At 41.2% G+C, this 21,672-nt stretch overlaps 1 protein-coding gene across 1 annotated transcript in view; it reads left to right on the top strand.

Annotated features, from left to right (window-relative positions):
* MPP7 (membrane palmitoylated protein 7) overlaps positions 1-21,672 on the top strand; it is a 206,297-nt gene that overhangs the window by 15,880 nt on the left and 168,745 nt on the right. The window contains exon 2 of the mRNA XM_039254767.1: positions 16,754-16,872. Coding sequence (XP_039110698.1) covers positions 16,754-16,872 — 119 coding nt within the window. The remainder of the gene's footprint in view (positions 1-16,753; positions 16,873-21,672) is intronic.

The raw sequence follows: 21,672 nt of genomic DNA, 5'->3' as shown, positions 1-21,672 counted from the left end.
TGAGGGCAGATGGGGTGGGGGGAGCAAGAGGGGGGAGGGGCATGGAGAAGGGCACTTATGGGGATGAGCACTGGGTGTTAGATGGGAACCAACTTGACAATAAACTATTTAAATTTTTAAAAAATGCTCATACCATAAAAAAAGTTGAGGGATACCTGGTAAGCAGTTACAGTAAAGATGGAGATCAAACTAAGAAGATGGCTCCATGCCATTCAGATGTAATGAAACCGTTCTTCTCTATGGCCGTTGAAATTGATAAAATTAAAAAATATACATTTTATTTGCCAAAATTCACATTAAACGTTAAAATTCTCTGATGCAGTATGTTGGACCCTCCTAGTGTTTAAGTTTATCTGTTTTGAAAGTGATCTTTCAATACGAGTGAGCTTGCGTATGCATGTGCACACGCTGGGGAGGGTGGAGAGAGAGGGAGAGAACCTCAAGCAAGCCTGTGCTGTAGCACAGAACCCCGCTTGGGGGCTTGAACCCATGAACCACAAGAGCATGACCTGAGCCAAAAATCAAGAGTCAGATGCTTAACTGAGTGACCCAGGCACCCCAAACCTCCTAAAATATGTAAGTACTGTTCAGGAAACTCAAGTGGACATGTGTTAAGGTATGGGACAGAGTACCTATTCTTATACCTTGCTGCTTTTTGACAAGTGAGGATTGTGGGAAAATTGCCCTTGTAAATATTATGTAAGGATTTTTATAATACAGATGGCTCTTAGACTGAATTCTTATAATGTAGTTTGCATGTAAAAATATGATTTGGGATTGGCTTCGTTGTGTAGGGATCCTAGTGGATTTGATTTCATGTTTTTCCTGAATAGTAATATAGGGATTCAGCACTCTTAGCAGAATAATCTCTCACTTATGCTGACTTGCAATGGTGCTTTGATCTTCTACTCAATTCTTTATGTATACCAGCTCTCTTTTCAGATATTCTATTGTTTCAGCCGACCTAGCTGGCCAGTCATAACACTGATGGTTATGATTTCTGTTAGAAATGAAATTTCAAGCTGTTTAAAAAAGATGTGTGTGGGTTGAAAGGCCGGGAAGCACTTAGGTTCGTGGTCAGCAGTTGCGAACCACTGATTTTTGTGAACCACCAGTTTATGACTTTTTGCTTAGAAGTAAAACCTAGTTACTGCTTAGGTTATTCCATTTATTATTAAAATTCATGCATGGACCTACCATAGTTACCGTTAGTTTAGAAACTCTTTAACCTACCCTGTCTTTTCCCCATGATTTAAGAGTTTTTACACATTTTTGATAACATGGAGTTTCTAAGTGCAGCTGTTGTATTTCTGCATAACAGTGTCCTTGGGGAAAGATCAGGAAGGCTATTTCAGGAGAATGCCTGGAAAGAAAGCCATTGAAAAGAATTCTGAACCCTTCTAGGAGCTTTTCTCTGGCTCAGTTGCTTATTAATTCAGCTAACAAGCCTCCGAGAGGAAATGATGAAGATGGTGGCAGCTACTATGTAACTACTAGGGGCATCCACGTGCTAGGTGCTTTTTATTAAAAAAAAATTTTTTAGCATTTATTCATTTTCGAGAGACAGAGTGCAAGTGGGGGAGGAGCAGAGAGAGAGGGGGAGACACAGAATCTGAAGCACGCTCCAGGCTCTGAGCTCTCAGCCCAGAGCCTGATGCAGGGCTCGAACTCAGGAATGGTGAGATCATAACCTGAGCCCAAGTCGGATGCTTAACTGACTTAGCCAGCCAGGCACCCCTGGCTGCTTTTTATATATCCGTTGTGTTACAGAACGCGGAGGCACAAGTTAGGTGCTAAGAACTCATTCTTTATGTCTGTTGACTATTATAGTAGTCCAGTGAGAAATACTTGCTTCTCTGTCTACAGCGCCATTCTGTACAACCAGTAGGTCGTCTTCTGTTTCCTTGATTTCTCTTGCTATTTTCTTCCTGATTAATGTTAGCGCACCCATTGGTCTGTCCGTTACTTAGCGTTAATACACTGAATATAGGATGATGAGAGTTAAGATTTAAGCTGCTTCTCTGCAATGAAAATGAAAATCCAGATGAACTCGTTATTTGGCTTGGCCTAACTACGTGTTAGGTTAAATTTTAAATATATTGTAAATATTGAAATAAAGGAAGATAAATCCTATCATGCTATTACCTACAATAAAACAAATACAGTACTTTACCTGTAATATAGCCAAGTAACTGTTCCAGACTAGGAGGCCCTATAACTGATTAAATGTAGTGCAAATGTAATTTATTCTTCTAAATTCATAAGCATTTTAGAAGTAAATTTCATTTTGCTTTATCTTCTGGACAAGTCTTCTAAGAATCAAAGTACTGTTGACCCTTGAACACTGGGGGGGGGGGGAGCGAGACACCAGTCCCTCTCCATCACCCCCACCCCAACACAGGTCAAAATACATGTGTGACTTTTGACTTTCCAGAAGCTACTAATAGCCAACTGTTAAACAGAAGCCTTACTGGTCACATAAACAGTCGATTAGCATGTATTTTGTATGTTATATGTATTCTGTGCTGTATTCTTACAATAAAGTAAGCTAGAGGAAAGAAAATGTTGAGAAGATCAGAAGAGAAAAGATATTTATGGTAGCGTGCTGTAAAAAAAAAAAAAAATCTATGAGTAAGCAGACCTGTGCCCTTCAAACTGGTGTTGTTCCAGGGTCAACTGTGTGTCATACCCACTCTGATCGCGGAGGATACGCTGTGTAGGCTGCAGACTGCTAACACGGAGCTCACTACAATTTGGAATCTATTTAAAGCTTAGAGCTAGCTTTTCAAAATGGAAGCTCTCTACAGGTGTATGGCTTTGCCCGCTACTACCTCGCCCCAACTTGATAGACTTCTAGGAAATTGCATAAAACGTTATTAACAAACTGCAACTTTATAATGACTGAGATTGTTTTGCATACATAAAACAGAGCTTGCCAAATGCTTTAATAAGTTATTTGCAGTTGAGGGAGAGTGCAAGAAAGAGAATAGTTTTGTCGGGGTTGTATTAAAGTATTTTAGTATAGGTGCTCTTGGAAGTAAAACCTATTTTAAATGAGAAAAATCGAGGCCTGTTATGAATGGCACCGAATAGTGCTGATTACTTTACCTTTGACAAAGTGGAAAATTTAAAGCTTGGTGTATCCCATTTTATTAATATAATAAAATTTTATAGTGCTGCTCTGGGCGTCAATATATGTCCTTTAGTGTTTATTAGCCCTTGGTTGTAGTTAAATGTCTTGGTCCTTGGCCTGGCCATACTGTATAGAATGCAGGTATCAAAACTCGGAAAAATAACAAGTAAATACATGTTTTTCTCTTTCTCAGCTCTTTTCCTATAGGATTTCTAAATATTTTGGTTACTTATATGGCCTAATATGATTGAACACAGAGAACATCTTTTTTATCATTTAACATAGGTTTATAGCTTCCCCAGACTTGTTCTAATAATGAAGCTATGAGGGATATGACAAGAATGGTGATATTAAATTTCTCTAGACTAACAGTAAATTTTTCCATCCTGATGTCAGGAATGGAGAGCATCTGGAATGTGCAAGAAGAGTGACTTGTTCACTGCGGGAACACTTTCATCAAATTCTGAGCCATTTATTCTCTTAGGAACTACTACTGTCTTGTACAGAATATTATATTTTTACAGAAGCAGTTTTCTGGACCTGGAAACATGTCTTCACTTTACACTTCGCTATTTTTGAATGCATTCACATTTTAGAGATGTTCTTGCTTTGAGAATTAATGTCCTATTTTAGTATTAAATTCATTTTCTTTGGTTTACTAGCAGGAATTTATATTTGCCCAAACACAGTGGAAAAGCAATAGAAAAGAAACTGTCCTCAACAAAGATTTCTTAATAGTTTCTATAGATGGATCTGTGATCTACACTTTGTCAGCTTTTTCTTTGAATGTTTAGAATAGCTACAATATGTATCTTGATCTCATTTACCTTGATTATGACATGAATATATTTCTACAAAAGCGCTGTGGAGGTAGAGGAAAGGAATGTGTGAAATTCTTGATTAGTTTTGGTTAAAACATTTCCCAGGTCAGGAGTTGAGATTCTAATTAGCCCTCGATCATGCTGGGTATTTAAAATATGTATAAGTTGGTATAAATTTTCTATTCTTGTTTTTTTTAATTCTAGCTTTATTTTTCTTAGCTAAACCTTTACCTGTATTTAGTAAATTTTTACTCTGAGTTAGACTCTTCTGTGTCCGTGTGTGTGTGTATCATATGCATCTATATATATAATATTCATCTATCTATATCTATATAGACTATCTATCTATCTATCTATCTATCTATCTATCTATCTATCATCTGTCATATGCAGTTCCTTGTGTTGGATATAGCATTGCTGATGCTGGGTTTGACTGTATGCCAGGAAGTATCATTGCCTAAGCTATAGGCCAGATTCTTCGATTTGAACATTTCATATTTGTTCCTACTAGTTACTGTCTTCACGTTCTATGGATACCTAACATATGTTTATAATTCAATAGTTTGCTTAAAATGGTATATTCTATTCCTCAATTTTGTAGTATTTAGTCAATCCTGTATGCATCTGCCTCACCTCATGTTCTCTCATCAGCTCAAGCTAAACACAGAACTGTGAAGTCGTGGATCTTTCTTCCACACATGGTTTTGTTATTCCGGTGCACAGGGACGTGGTCTTCCAAGTGTATGAACTGTCTTAGTGTCATATTGACCCTTTATTCCTCAGATTCGTTCCTCTACTGCTAAATATCCTGCCCTTTCCCCAACCATGCTCCCCCCTTCCACTTTCTCTTCCTTGTTACCCCATCATGGTCTTGGGTGGACCATCACCCTGTCTGCAGGCTGACTGGAGGGGGCTCCTCACTGAGCTGAGGTGAACAGTCCAAAGTAGCAATGATGATGTGTCTGCTCCTCACTTCGATAAGGCCCTCCAGTAACTTTAAACGACACTAAGCATTATTATTTTCATTTAGGCTTCACATCTTCATAAACAGATGTGAATCATCTTCAACCCAGTATAAGTCAGTAAAATTATAGTTCACATCCTTTGTCTGCCTAATTCTCCTCAGGTTTTCTGAACCACAAGCACTTGGGTAAGTTGGAGGCTTTTATTTTTTGCTTTGCCCGTGGATTGGTTTTGATGTAGTCCAGATGGTGCGTCTGTACTTGATCGCTTTCTTGATGAAAAGATAATTCTCTGTTGTTTGACAATGTGACAACTCTGCTAATTTTCCTCTCTTACAAAGCATTGTGACTTTATTCTTGTCCGTGTAGGAAATAAATAGGTTTCCTGGCTCCTTTTTTATCCATTACTTCTTATTCCCCTCTTCTATCCATCTTAAAAGATTCAGAAAATAGTTTTTATAATAAAGATGACTTATGAAGTGGGTCTGTACCAAATGGTAAGCCTTTATGTGACTGTCTGGTGTAAGTTTCTGACTGATGCAGTTTGTCATCTTCTTTTTTTTTTTTTTTTTTAATTTTTTTAATGTTTTATTCTGAGAGAGAGCGAGAAAGAGAGAGAGGGGCAGCGTGAACAGGGGAGGGTCAGAGAGAGAGGGAGACACAGAATCCGAAGCAGGCTCCAGGCTCTGAGCTAGCAGTCAACACAGAGCCTGATGTGGGGCTCGAACCCACGAACCGTGAGATCATGACCTGAGCCGAAGCTGGATGCTCAACCGACTGAGCTACTCAGGCGACCCATGACTGATGCAGTTTGCCTTCTGAGAATTTGTATTTTGGTGTAAAGGATCTCCTTGTGAATTTTCAAATCTCAGAATCTTTCATTTTCCTATATAACTGTATAATTGAAGTGGAAGATAAAAGTTTATCAACAATTTTTAATCCCTCAAACTGTAAACAGAAATCAAGAGTTCTTAACATTTTTCTTATGAATATGTTATAATTATATCAAGGGCTCTTGTAAAAACTGCAGGGAAACCTGATGTTAAAAGGTTTAAAAGCAAGATCTGTTTTAAAAGACAACCACCAACCTCTTGCGATGCTGGTTTGCCACCATCTCTGGAAGTAGCCAGGTTTCCCCAAGGTTTAGTCTTGCCAAATCAATGGGGCATAACAGTGCTTACAATGACAAAATTTATCCTTTACTTGATGAACCATGTCATAATATCACTTCCAAGAGTTGGAGGGCCAGAGATCCAGAGTGATTGAATAACCTGAATGGACGCTCATTGTCAGATCTGAGTAACTCTGTTTCCATAAGGCAGTGCCAGCGTGGTATAACTGATCATCCCCACTGCGTTTCTTTATTATGTCTAATGCCAGGCAGCCTGGAGGGAGGTGAGAAGCCTACACAATCCTCTCAGTAAAGGGATTAATATTTTTTCTGTTGCCACTTGAAGCATTTTGCAAGATTAGCGCACAAATATTTCAGCGTGTTTCGTGTTCACGACAAATGATTTGTTCCCTGGAGCTCAATCTGGATTTTGAAATAGGACCGTGCACTTGAACAAAGTTTACAAAGTGAGGCAATATTGTCAGAAGCTTGTCAATGAATATGTAATATTGATATCATTGTAATTACAGCAGTTGAGGTTTTTGACAAGTGTTTGTCAAATAGATTTATCTTAAACATAAGATAAAATGAGATACCTTAAACTTAAGCTGCTTGAGAACAGAGAGCATTTTGTCATGTTTCTTCTTCCCTACTCTTCCTTACTATGGAAATGTCTAGACTGAGTTGGGTCAAGGGCCTGTTATCACTTGTCATTTCTTTCTAGTTCACTCTTTACCCAAAACATGGGGCTCATCATTGCCTGTGTTTTTTGCCAATTGTGGAAAGCCTTTCTCCTGCTTAATGTATTCCAGCAGGATAAACCTAAATTTTGTAATCTGTCTCCTGAATGCTTGGGCATACTCCTAAGTTTTAGCATTGATTTTGGAATTGTTTTAGTTTATTTTATTTTCTTTATTGAGATTTTTTTTTAAGTTTTATTTATTTTTAAGAGAGAGAGCACGTGCTTGGGCACACAAGTGTGGGAGGGGCAGAGAGAGGAGGGAGACACAGAATCCAAAGCAGGCTCCAATCTTTGAGCTGTCAGCACAGAACCTGACATGGGGGGGCTCGAACCCATGAACTGTGAGATCATGACCTGAGCTGAAGTTGGACACCCAACTGCCTGAGCCACCCAGGAGCCCCTGGAATTTATTTTTATTTTAAAAATGCTCGCATAGATTGTATAGCTAGGTGAGGTGTCATTCTAAGCTTTATGAATAACTCATTTAATCCTCATTACACTCCTCTGAGGTTTGCACTGCAGTGTCTATTTTACAGATTAAAAAATGGCTGCACAGATCTGTTAATTACCAGTTGCATAGTTGGAATCTGTAGTGATGTCATTTGGCTCCAGAGTCTAAGCCTCCTACCCCAGGGCCTTTGTAAGCGTGGTTCTTTTCTGCCAGATTTTTCTACTCTCATCGTTAATGTCCATGCTTCCCTCAATTCAGCCCAGTTGTGTCTCCAACAGGGAGGCTTTCCCGAAAGTCATTCACATCCCTCGGTTACGCTTTCACGGTGCCACTGTCACTCCCTTATTAAAGCATCTCTCCCAGTTACTTCTTTACCTTTATTTTCCCTGTAGTTTCCTACAGTACGCCCAGGGGAGGAACTTGTTTGCTCTTTTCCTTCCCGTCACCTTTGTGGTCCCCGTCCTTACCAGTGCCTGGCATGCGATAAGTGCCTGGTATGTGTAGACTGAGGTCGGAATGGGGCAGGTGGCATCTTGAAACGCAGCAGGGTCTCGGGCTTTGCCCGCTTCTTACACACACGCCCCTCAAAATATCGTTGAGTGTGTTATGTTAAACCTTTCATGAAACTCTGAGGTAAGTATGTTACCATGCTTGTTCTGTCTTTCAGATCATCTCCCGGGTCCTGAAGGAGGGGAATAAGGCAGCAGTAGCTGTCACCAGGAAGTGAATTATTGAGTGAATCAGTGCAGGATTGCATGGTTATAGTTCTGCTTTCTGGCGATAGCAAGTAGCAGTCCTCTGTGGCTGGGACAGAATTTCAGAGGAAATTGTGAGCCCCGTGGCTGGAGAAAGGCTTCTATCAGATCATTACCCAGAAGCGAAAATTTTAAAATGATAAAAGTAACATCAATTTTGTAAAAACTCAAGCAGTGCAGAAATGTATACAGGAAAAGTGAGAGTAATTGTTTCCTGTTCTGGTTTCTCTTCGTAGATTAGACGCTGATAGCCCCTGGAGACCGGTCATGTAGATGGCCCTCTGGGCTATCTAGAAGTTATAGTGAATGAGTGAATAAATGAGTGAATCACTGGATCAAAGGGAATGCAAGCTTTAAAATTTCATATTGTCAATACTGTGTACCAATTTATGACTTCCCTGCTTTATTCATTTTTGCATTCTCCCAGATGTCTCTTTCAGCCTCCCCCCCGCCTTTTATTTTTCCAGAAGCAAGCACTTTCTTTCCTATCCTCCCTCTCAGCGGGTGACCATGTTTCATGGTTTACTGAATACGGCAGCAATCATAAGGGAATCGCCACACATTCCCCGCATCACATTTCCAGAATATTCTGCCTTCCTCCTTGGGACTGTAGGTGAACCAGCCATATTTGTGTCTAATGCTATCCATCCGCTTGTACCTGAGACCCCAGTTGTCCCCATCTGCCGGGGCAGATCCCACCGTCTCTTACATGGTCAGAATTTCTTTGTAGCAGATCAGTGCCATTACCACACAGTCAGAAGCTCAGCAGAGCAGTCTGGGCTGAAGATCTGTATTTAAGAGCCACTGGCATATGGATTGTATTTGAAGCCATGAACCTGAAGGAGATCCTTGAAGGTTGTTAAGTGTAGGCATGAAAGAGGAGTCAAGGACTGAGGCCTGCGGCCTCCACAGTTAGAGGTGGAAGAAAAAAGCAGCTGACCACCACTCAGTCCATCAGCAGCTGTGGGATACGCCAGAAACCAAACGGGCCAAGGAAGAACGAATGGTCCACCACAACAAAAGTGACGGGTAGCCCAGGCAGCATAAGAATGCGGATCAGCCATTGGACTTAGCATGATGAAAGGTGCAGAAACCTGGCTGAAGGGCACTAAAAATAGAGCCATGTTGTCTATATTTGCCATAATGTAATAAGACTATTATAGAATTATGACTTGAGGTTTACAACTTTTATAAAAAAAAAAAAATCGCAAGACAACCCGAAGTTGCTAAAACATTGAAGTATTTCATTCTGTATGTAAAATGCTACCACTGACCCTGTCGCTCATGTTGCTCAGGACTCAGAAAGCCTCAAGAGCATACTCTGACCAGACGTTTGTTGGTGAGGGGGAGGAAGCATTTAGGTTTTTATCTTTAAGGATGATGACATATGTTTATCCTTCAGTATAGTAAGGCTACAGAGAAGCCAGCTGTAGCACATTAAACTTCAGATGAATCAGGGAAGTGAAATCAAGATCATGGTCTTCATATGTGATGGCTGCACGAAGTGGCTTGCAGAGAGTGAGCAGTTTAGTCTGTGTTCAAAACATTCCCGCTAGTATATCATTTTTTATGATTTCAGACAGCTAGCATGTGCCATCTAACACTGGGGAAGGGGAGAGTAGGCTTCAGCAACCCATCTAAAAATCTTGAAACATCTTTGCCTCTCTCTGCAATTAGCTCCTCTTGCTATAAGCACCTTCCTTAGCTCCTAAAATCTTGCTCTCTTTGTACTTCGTAACAGTTTTCCCAGATTTTATTGTTTTTTAATTGTTGGAAAACGGCACTCTATCTCTGCCCTCTTATAAACACTAGGCATATTTGGGGACCTTGAATTTGAGAGAATGCTCTTTCTTCATTCGTCACCTTTGAACTTAACTTTGACTTAATTAACATCTTCTAACTGAGCTGTTGGGTGGAGGCCTCGCATCCTGCTAAAATAAGCCATGCTGTTTCTGTTTCAAAATCCGTATTTGTAAAATCTTTCCTTCACTAACCACTGGTTAAATATGTTTCATGTGTTCCCACTGCCAAACAGGAGGTCACAGAGGAATAAAAGCAAAAAGACAACATCTTCCTTCCCCAAAGAAGAGAACCGCCCCACCCCCGTGCGTGCACGCACTTAAATCTACGTAGGGAAGATTGGGCCTGGTGTCATTGTATTGCCTCTCAGCACCAAATCCATACTTCGTTGCCTGCCCTGTGAAAGTTAAGCTGGGCCCTTTAAGTATCTTTCCTTGAGGCTGGGATCGGGGGACAGTGACAGTGGCACACTGCAGGAAGAAGAGCTGTCTCTTCCTTGCTCTGGTGTGTTTCACTTCTCTCTGTTACCCCCCGACGAGACTGGCAGCAGCCCATGTGGGAAGCATCCAATGGCGTTTACCCCCTTGAGTTCCAGTGGCACCCTGATGGACGGCTTCCTCTTGAGTTTCAGCAACACTATGGAGGAGTTTAGTCTGTGTTCCTGGGGGGTCTCTCAGGCACCCAGAAGTCACCTTACCAGCCTTGACCAGCTAGCCCCAAGTGGGTATTTTCTGTTTGCTAGTCATTTCCACGGTTGCCTGCCCATCTGCAGGGATTATTTTGGCTTTCCAGTCCTGGTGTGGTTTCCTGTCACCCAGCTCCACCTACTTACACCCTGGCAGAGCATTTCCCGCTTGACAGTCCCAGCCATGGTTTTCTGCCCACCTGTACAGCTACAGGGGTGTTTGCTGCTGGCCCAGTGTCAGTGGACAATCTCTGGCCCAGGGAAACCCAGCCACCGGGTGGGTTATGGTCATACCAGCTCCAACAAGCTCTGACTCCTTGTGTTGGGGAAGGAGCTCCCCAAAAACAAAAAGTATTGTTTCCTTCTGGGTCTTCTCCTTCATCCCTAGGTATTCTTGAGATTTTGCTTTAGCACTTGATACATAATCCTCTGTTATGTATTTGTATTAAACTTTTCTCTGTTCAGGTTCCCACACAGCTCTTGTCTCCAGATTGGACCGTGACTGAGGCATATGGACAAAGGAGAAATGTCGGTTTGAGGACTTCCTAGCATTTCCTTCAGCTTTACAGAATTTTGGTGCATTTACAAATCTGTACATTTGCATGGGTATTACTGACTTTGACCTTGGGTGTTCTCCACCCGGGCAGCATACCCTTCCGGGCTCAGTTTTCTTCCTTCAGACCGTAGCTCACATCCTGCCAGTGCTAGCGGAGCCTTTGACCTTTATCGATCGCTCTCTCCTTTAAATCACTGTAATTATTATACTTGTTAATCAAATGACCCTTGTCATATTTTTGTTTTTCCGTTGTTGCCTTTTCTCTCCATATATAAAATACACTAATACAAAAATAGTGTCCCCCCCCCGGAATATTTTTGAGGTGATTTTTTTCACGTGTATCTTTGACATTGTCTTGTATGATATGTACCCCAATATGAGGTGAGGGTTTTTCCCCCACTATTAAAATTCTCTCTCAGAAAAGAGACAGCTGCCTTATATTCAAGCCCAGACAAAATTTCTTAAGGACAGTTTTCTCTTTTACCGACTTACACAAAAGTGTTGATTGGAGAAACCATGGTTATTCTCATATAACCTAAATTCCCACTTTTTGGGGTCATTGAGACATCACTTGACTGAATTGTTGTTTTAAAGAGACAAGGTAGTTTAGTGTTTTTTTGGCCTTTTTTTTTTTGAGAGAGAGAGACAGAGTGGGGGAGGGGCAGAGAGAGAGGGAGACAATTCAAAGTAGACTGCAGGCTCTGAGCTGTCAGCACAGAGCCCGGCATGGAGCTCGAACTTGTGAGCCATGAGACTAGTACCTGAGCTGAAGTCAGACGCTTAACCAACTGAGCCACCCAGGTGCCCTGAGACAAGGTAGTTTAAACTAGGCTTCGTTATTCTATCTTGGAAAGGGGTTACAAACCTCACATCTGCAAATGTTAAAGATACTTAGAGAATAGGTTAGTGGTTTTGTTGTGGAGATCAAAAACATAGAGCTACACAGGACAGGTGGAAAAGCAACTAGCTTTACCCAGATTCTTAGTGAAGGTATCTCCCAAGTGTTCAAAAAAGTGTTGTATCTCACATAACTAGAAGTGAAAATGATCTTCAACTCCTCAAGCGGCACTCATGATGAGGAAGTCATTGTGAAGAAGTTAAATAAAATGGTTAAATAAAATGAAATAGGCAAGTGGGGCAAAACCCAAATATCTAATTTACCCTATTTGTATTTAATAGGTAACTCAAAGTGCGTGTTCCTAACCAAATTATAATTTAAATATTATAAGCAGGCACGGCATCTCATCAACATCCCTGAAAAGTAATTTGGTGTTTGAATATTGTATCAGCAGCCCTAATATCTATTTATTTTATCTGGAAGAAAACAGGTTTTGAATCTTGGACAAATAGAGGAGATCATTATATTTAGGATTGCCTTCTGTTTGGGAGTATATAATAGGTATTTTTGGTTACCAAAGCTATAAGATCTCTGGCATAGAGGTGGTGGCATAGTCTGTACCTCCTTGTCCTCAGGAACCATCATAGTGCTCCGAATGTAAGAATTCATAAGTGCTAATTCTTAGGAATGTGGCCCTGAAAGGTGTAACTCAGGTGGTGGTCTTTGCTGAAGCCTTCCCCGATGTCTTCCTCCTTGCCTACCATGCAGTCTAAAACCCTGTTCTGTACTTTGTAACAGAGCTGTCCATGCCTGACCTCTCTACCGGAAAGTACTGAGGACAAGGATCATGTCTCATTTATCTTAGACCTTTAGAGCCATGAGCAGTGCTTGCTTCATAGGTACTGTAAAGGTGTGTGGGAATGAAGCCCTAATGAGCTTGAGTGACTACAGGGGAGGTAGTCCCTGGCTTTGCCCAGGGACCGAGTAGATTTAGGTAAGACTGTTCAAGATGTCTGTTTCTATCTAAACTCTCATCACTTGCTCTCTCAATCTCAAGGACCAGAAAGGTTTGGATTTCGTAGTGTACTTTGCTATTGGAACTCCAGGAGCTAAATATAGAAAGTACCTGTGAGGACATAGACCGGGTTTTTGCCGGCACTGGTTTCTGAGGCCCCTGTGATGCATTTGAGAGGAAATGATTGTCTTTGTTACCCACGTTGAGGCCACTTGCCCTGCCCTTCTCACCCTCTTTCATTTCTGGTTGGCACTGTCCTGTGTCCCCTGGCTTTGCTCCGTGCCCACCAGATGTGGGAGCTGAAGAGTAGTGGCTGCTGTCATCTCTAGGGACCAGACTAGGGTGGCATATAAATTAGGATTGCATAAAGCTAGGAAAACCCAGAAAACTCAGGTTTATGAGCTACCGCTAATGGAGAAATTATTTTAATTTAAACATAATATGGTTTATTCCCACAAAAAGTTAAGCAGTACTTGGGTAAAGCTAACATTTTCCATATGTAAAAGACTAGGAAGGTTTTACTTCTGAGTATGGTGGTGTGTCCAGGGAAATGTATAGCTAAGCTGTTGCTTTTTTTCTTCTTTTTTAAATAGTTTATTGTCGAGTTGGTTTCCATATAACACCCAGTGCTCATCCCCACAAGGTGCCCTCCTCCATGCCTATCACCCCTCTTCCCCTCCCCCCAGCTCCAGTAGCCCTCAGTTTGTTCTAGGCATTCAAGAGTCTCTCATGGTTTGCCTCTCTCCCTCTCCCCAACTATTTTTCCCTTTCTTCTCCACCATGGTCTTCTGTTAAGTTCTAACTAATCCACCTATATGTGCAAACATACGGTATCTGTTCCTTTTCTGCCTGACTTATTTCACTTAGCATAACACCCTCAAGGTCCATCCATGTTGCTACAAATGGCCGGATTTCATTCTTTCTCATTGCCATGTAGTATTCCATCGTATAGATAAACCACATCTACTTGATCCGTTCATCCGTTGATGAACACTTAGGCTCTTTCCATGGTTTGGCTATCGTTGAGAGTGCTGCTATGAACATTGGGGTCCATGTGCCCCTATGCATCAGCACTCCTATATCCCTTGGGTAAATTCCTAGCAGTGCTATTGCTGGGTCATAGGGGAGTTCTAGTGTTAATTTTTTGAGGAACCTCCATACTGTTTTCCAGAGGGATTGCACCAGCTTACATTCCCACCAACAGTGTAGGAGGGTGCCCATTTCTCCACATCCTCACCAGCATCTAGAGTCTCCTAATTTGTTCATTTTAACCACTCCGACCGGTGTGAGGTGGTATCTCAGTGTGGATTTGATTTGTATTTCCTTGACTTTGAACCATTGTAATGGTGTGTGTGTGTGTGTGTGTGTGTATTTAAATCAAATGCCTATTCTGCACCAGCCACAGGGCTCAATGCTGCCCTGTGCATTGTCCCCTTCAATTCTTAAAACGATCATATTTACCATAATATCTTTTGTTTCAGCTTTATTTTGAGGTAATTGTGGAAGCACGTGTTATGAGAAATAATACAGATCCTGTGTACCCTTGACCTTGCTTCCTTCAGTAGTAACATCTTGCATAACTATAGTAATCACACTGGGCCAGTTGTCTCTGATAGAATCCATTAACCTTTTTCAGACTTCACCTGTCTCACATGCACTTACTTTGGTACGTGTGCATGTTTGCGTGGTTTTTTTTCATGCTTATTACATGTGCAGATGGCTGTCTCTTTCTTTTCCTTTTTTTTTTTTTAATTTCTGAGAGAGAGAGAGAGAGACAGACAGCGACAGCGACAGCGTGAGCAGGGGAGGATCAGAGAGAGAGGGAGTTACAGAATGTGAAGCAGGCTGCAGGCTCTGAGCTAGCTGTCAGCACAGAGCTGGATGCGGGGCTTGAACCCACGAACCGTGAGATCATGACTTGAGCTGAAGTCGGACGCTTAACCGACTGAGCCACTCAGGCGCCCCGGCCATCTCTTTTTCAACAGTGAAGAAAACAAGGTTTGGGTAAGTTATGAGAAATAATGAAGAATAGACGTGGGATTTGAATCTTGGTCTATTTGACCCAGACTTTTGTTTTTTCAATAATAGTAATGATGAATAACAGTACAACATGGCTGAAGCTCACTGAGTTATATGTGGAACAGGCTGAGTGTTTACCATGTTCCAGAGACTGTTCTAATATATATACGTGTGTGTGTGTGTGTGTATACACACATACATACATACTATATATATAGTACCTCATTTAGCCTCCCCCAAAACTGTACCTCATAAATTATATTCCATTTCAGTTAGTACCATTAATTAAACTAATCATATTACCGAGGAGTTAGGGATTAATTTTTCCTGCCCCTGAAATCAGTAACAAAATAGTGGAATTCTACCTTCTCTTTACATAATTTTAAATTTGAACCTCTGACTTAAACCCCTGATCTTGGCAATTGTCATTATTTTGTGTGTGTGTGTGTATGTATCTGTGTAAGGTGAGACCTGTATTATACATTGAATTAGGTGGAGACACCTTAAAAACGTTATTACTAAATTATAAATAAGAGCTAATTAGGGCAAGAGGCCAGGTTTCTAAGTGAATAAATATAAACCATCAAGAATACCTAAGAATGTAATTGGGGTAAGTTTTTTTTTTCCTGGAGAATCCTAGATCTTTTTGGCCAAATACAGCCCCAGGAACGTTTGAATTTAATCTCTCAAGTTACAGATCTGACTTTCCAAGTGAAAGCTAATACAGTTGTGAATTATCACTGATTATCAGAATATTATAATGCTCTAGGAAGAGAATAGATACACTAATCAGCAGTCCATAATTTACGATTCTTTGCCAGTTAAATATCTTGTAAAGCTGTCCCTCTGATGAACAGGAGCACTTATTCAGAGCAGAAATAACAACAGTCTCGTGTGTTGTAGATCCCAGGAGGTCCTGGTGTTTTTGTAGACAGCAGACAGAAATAAAAGGAAGTTTGTCCTTTTTACCTCATGTAATCCCACTGGAAAGTGAAACATGTGCTATGAGTTGATACTGACTTCTGCCAGGTCACCTCCCTGAAGAGTCCCGGGCAGACACTGTCGCAACATTTCTTGGACGGGCGTCTGACGGCCCCTGAAGGAGATGGATGGTTTATGCAGCACGCTACTGTGTAACACTGCGCTACTGTCTACCCCAAGGAAGCTTCTAGTGAGCCGTGCCTCGAGTGACCTCCATCTTGTACCTTAACTCTTTCAGGGGGTATCCCGTACGCCCAGATGAGTGTCACATTTCCCGTAAATTCTGTGTAGCTTGTTGTTGTTTTAAATGCGCAACTATGCTAAAGCAACAACAAGTACGGATTAATCCGTCTCACTTTTTAGAACTCGATTTTGGACGTTAGATAATGCAAATGTTTTTGAAGCTATATATTATTAGGAACTATTTGGAACCACAAAACCTTTTTAATGGACCACTCTATCAATTTTCTGTTCTTCTAAGGAAGTTTTTCCTATTCATGACTCATTTCACTCTTTGGCTAACATTGAGGGAAATGTAATAACGATTAAGGAAAGGAATGTATGCGTTTTCTTCTTCTTTCTTTCCTTTTTTCTTTTCTTTTTTTTGAAAGCTTGTACACATTTTCTGTCTCGGGTTATGTAAACTTGGATGACTGTAGAATGTTGATAACCAAAAGGTAAAAACTTGCCTGTTAATATACACTCGTGTGGAATTTAAAAATCCGAAAGGTCCGTTGGTTTCTTTGGAGAAGTGTTTTGCTTGATGGCCCAGGGTACAGATCCAGTAAAAACGACGTGTTCCAGCTGTCATTTACACACACCTTAACGCGAAGTTAATGAGATCACTCTACGATGACGCTTTGTGTTTTATTTTCATTTTATAGGCCTGTATGAGCTGTTAGCTGCCCTGCCAGCCCAGCTGCAGCCACATGTGGGTAGCCAGGAAGACCTGACCTTCCTCTGGGACATGTTTGGTGAAAAAAGCCTGCATTCACTGGTCAAGGTAAACCATGCTGATGTCAGATTCTCTTTGCGGCAAAACATATGGAAAAATATTTTGAGCGCCATCTAGTAAACCAGAGATACAATTGTTGCTGTCTGAAAACAAAACAGCCTTGTTCCATTTCCCTGACGGGCGTGGAAGTTGTTAAAGATCCTACCAAAAATACATAGATGATTTCACTTCATGGCGGTGATCTGGCTGTGCATACTAATGCCGCAAACATGTGCTTGCCCTGTTTAGAAAAAGAATATTAAATAGCAGCAGGAAGGTTTAGACTCCGTATGGTCGACATTCATGAGCTGGAATTTAACTTGAATAAATAAGTGTTCACGGCAAAAATCAGAAGGAATATATTTTCTGAGGTTAAGGATGGAGGTGGTTCAGTAGCCACACTAATTTAGAATGATTTCCTTTAACAAACTCAACTGAAATCCGAGCGAGCTATTTCTTTATTGGCGCAGTGCCACCGATATGATATTTTGTGTATAAATACGCTGACGCTAAATACAACTAAAAACCATTTCTGGAGATGGTTTCGGTGAAGCATCATGCCATGGACGTCGACCAGCCACCAGAAAGGAGATCTTGCCACACAGCAACGCTGGGAGTGATCAGAGCTCTTAAAATAGTAAAATGAGAACAAGAAACTTACTGGAAAATATGCCACTTTTGCTTCTGGAAATATGAATTGCATTTTCTTTCATTTAACTCAAGCTGACAGAAATTGTGAGGCTCACTTGTGTCAGTAGGAGAGAGACCCCTCTGACGCCTTAGCTCCCTATATGGACCAATACTGAATTCAGCTAAATCTGTTAGGGTTGCCTGTCATGATAGAAGCCTTTTCCTGATGAGTATTTTTGAAAATGTTTGAAAATGAACCCCTTCTGAAGCACTGTTGCCTCACAGGATAGAATAATTCTTACTACATTGTGTCAAATCTGCTAAAATGTGCGTGCCTCAGGCGGTGGCAGTTCTCAAACGAAAACGTTGAGAAGTGGCATTTTCCTAGCAATACCTTTAAAGACTAGTGTGCTCTGTTCATGTAGTTGTTACAGAATTGCCAAGGTGTCTTCATCTTTGTGTTCTGAAAAATCTTTGGGAGCTCAGTTGCTTGGCTGGGATGTGTTAGAAGCGGTCTTGGGATTGTAATTGACGAAATTTATGATTTACAGAGGCAATCATGAACATAGTCCTGTGTGGAAGGTTTGGAAGTTAGACAGCTATGGATTTGTTCACATTGATTGGATCTAGATGGAATAAAATGGATTTCAAATGACATCATCGCCCCCTTAATCATTAAATAAGCCTGCCCAAAACAGTGCAGGCATGTGTATTTGTATCCATTTGTGATGTGGCTACTGTCTCCATTTCCTTACCTACATAAAAAGGAAATGATAATATCTGTTGACAAGGTTGTTTATGAGTCTCAAATAAAAGAGTGAAGCTCTTAGTTCACTGGTAGTTACATAGGTTAGGCAAAAACAAGCAGGCATTAAGTACTAAAAAATTAATATCATAGTATGTAAAGGACCAAAAAGTAATGACAGATGGGTGTGATTTCTATTAAAAGAACACTAATGTTTTTTAAAAAAAGCTAGTTTTTGGGGTGCTGGGGTGGCTCATCGGTTAAGCATCTGACTCTTGATTTCGGCTCAGGTCATGATCTCATAGTTTGTGGGGTCGAGCCCCACATCAGGCTCTGTGCTCCAATATGGAGCCTGCTTGGGATTCTCTCTCTCTGTCTCTGTCTCTGTCTCTCTCTCTCTCTCTTTCTCTGCCCTCCCTCACTTTCTCTCTCTTTCTCTGCCCTCCCTCACTTTCTCTCTCTCTCTTTCTCTCTCAATAAATAAACTTAAAAAAAATCTTAGTTACACTAGTTCTTGAGTTTTAGGCATAGGTGGTTTTTCAAAGTGAATGCAAATAACAAGTGGTTAGGGAGCATAGAGTTATTGATGTCTGATTTTGTTAAAAACAGCGAATGGATTTAATTCCAGGTTCATGTAGCCAGTATTTAAATAGCACAGTAACATGTGTCCTACTGCATATGTCTCTCAGTAATTACTCTAAAACATATTTTTAAAGTGAGGTTTATGGTGTCCCCCAGTCCGTTCTCCATTTCTTACTAGTTACCCCCTTCCCAGCTTCTGTCACATGCAGACCTCAAGTGTGTCCTTTGACTGACCCATTCTCTTCATTTTCAAATATGTAAAGCCTAAAATGCCTCCAGGAGGCAGACTCCTGGGATTGCAGTTTAAACAGCTGGAACAGTCCATCTAAGCATATTCCAAGTGCTTCTATCGAAACTTGGAGGATAGAAGCCTCCAGCTTTTGTCCATAAATCTTGGTAGAACAAAAGGAATCAGACAAGATGTGTTTCAGAGTGAATCAAACTGCGCTTTGATGTGAGGTTCTTTTGCCTGAAGTTGTAGCCACTGTAGCGAGCTGTAGAAGCTAGCTGAAGGCAAAACGTGACTTTATTCTAGGACAGAGTTTTCATAGTGGTCACCTTATTTTGTGTCAGAAAAAAGAAAAGGTGGTTGTCATATCATCACACGGTTTTAAATACGCATAAGTTTCTGATCTAATGTAAAGCACGCTTAAGGAGAGGCAGTTTGGCATTATGTCTGTGGCAGGTGTGGCTGGCCGCCGCAGCCATGGGTCACGAGCCACACTCCGGCAGAGTTGCCCGTAGTTATGAGCTTGTTGCCGGAAAGGAAATGTTATGATCCTAGAGAGTGTTAGCTGCAGCTAGTTTTTAGAAAGACTTCTAAATGGAGGAGTTGAATAATCAAGACTGTGATCCTGTGATTTTAGAAGTATCTGAAGAAAGACGGTATTGACAGAAGATGTGGGAAATATCCTGTTTAAGGTGAGGCTCTAGGACAAGGGTAGCAATGGTCACCTGACACGGCAAATGTGGTAGCCCACCCGTAAGCCGAGAGCCACGTGGTTTTTTGTTTTGTTTTTTGCTTGTTTTTGTTTGTTTGTTTGTTTGTTTTTTTAGAGAGAGAGCCCGGAAGAGACAGAGGGTAAGAGAGCATGCCAGGTAGGCTCCTTGCTCATCATGGAGTCCAGTGTGGGGCTCAGTCTCCTGACCGTGAGATCATGACCCGAGCCAAAATCAAGAGTCAGACATATAACCGACAGAGGCACCCCGGACCCTGAGAGCCACATTTTGGACTCATCATTTACAAATATACAGAACCAGGAAGCATATAGTTTGTGTCCCTATCTCATTTCTAAATTTATCTTCCACCATTGTGTTTTTTTTTTTCTGTTGAGATTTCTTTAAATTTTATTTATTTGTGATGTATGTATTTTTGTAATCTGGCTTAAATTTTATTTTATTTTAGAAAGAGAACGTAAGTGGGGAGAGTGGAAAGAGAGAATCTCAGATAGGCTCCACATGCTCAGCTTGGAGCCCAATCCTGGGCTCATGACTGGAGCTGAAATCAAGAGTCCGGAGCTCAATCAACTGAGCCATCCAAGTGCCCTTAAGTTTATTTTAGAACAAGATATGGCATAAAAGACTTGCTTACATGTTTATTTTAAACAAGGTTGTTACTTCTGTTTCCTCAAGAAACCTTTCTTCATATTTCACAATTGTGTTTGGTTTCCAGAATAAGAATACCACAGTTTTTGTTAAATAGTAGCATATGTTTTCTTTACCCTTTTGAATAATTGTATATACATGCATAAGCAGGAGGAAAAAAGGTAGCAACTTTTTTTTGGATTCCAAATTATTTCAACAAAATACAAGTTGATTATTTTTAAGAAAGTTTTTGGTTTTGGTTTTGTTGTCTTGAGTGAGAGTAGGATCAAGAGAGAGGGGTGAGGGGCAGAGGGGGAGAGAGAGAGAGAGATTTTTAAGGAGGCTTTGTACATACTGTCAGTGTGGAGCCTGACACAGGGCTCAATCTCATGACCGTGAGATCATGACCTGAGCTGAAATCCAGTCAGATGCTCAGCCCGCTGAGCCACCCAGTTGCCCCAAGAAAGTTTTCTAATGTGGCTTAATTACTGTATTTCTTTGATGTTGGTCTTAAGGAGAAATGGTATAACACCTGACCATACCCTTACAACAGTTAGTTATATGATTTTAACTTCTGATGATTTCATCATCCTGTCTTTGTTGAGTTCTTATTCGTGCCACACACTGTATAGGCCAATAGGGCTAGCGCTTTCAGTTGGGCATCCCCAGCTTGCAGTCTCCAGGTACCCAGAGAGGTGTTACAGAGGAGGGGATGGGCAGTGCAGTTACAATGTTCTGTGATAAGTCATGTGTAGAGCCTTTTTTCTTTTTAAGATTTATTTAAAGTTTGTTTATTTTTGAGAGGGAGGGAGAGACCATGAGTGCAGGGGAGGGGCGGAAAGACAAGGAGACAGAATCCTAAGCAGGCTCTGTGCTTTCAGCTAAGAGCCCGATGTGGGGCTCGAACTCCTGAAACTGCGAGATCTTGACCTGAGCCGAAATCAAGAGTTAGGCGCTTAGCCAGCTGAGCCACCCAGGCATCCCATTTCATGTGTAGAGCTTTTTACGGTGCTGAGGGTGCCTAACTCAACACCGGACTCAGGGGCTCATGGAGGATTTGGTATTTTAAGGTGGAACTTGAATGTTGAATAGGCATTGCTCGGGTAAGAATTTCTGGGGGACTGGCGAGGTTAGACAGAAGGAATAACCTAGTATGCAGACCCCCAGAGGCAAGATGGAGCCTTGTGCCTTTAGGATGGAGCCTGACAGATTCTCTTGGCTGGTACTTGAAGTAAGGAATGACGTGGCAAGGAAGGTAAAATGAAACC

Source organism: Hyaena hyaena, unplaced genomic scaffold, assembly GCF_003009895.1.
Source record: "Hyaena hyaena isolate Hyena2069 unplaced genomic scaffold, ASM300989v1 scaffold_498, whole genome shotgun sequence".
NCBI lineage: Eukaryota > Metazoa > Chordata > Mammalia > Carnivora > Hyaenidae > Hyaena > Hyaena hyaena.
This window is presented reverse-complemented; position numbering and strand designations above follow the sequence as displayed.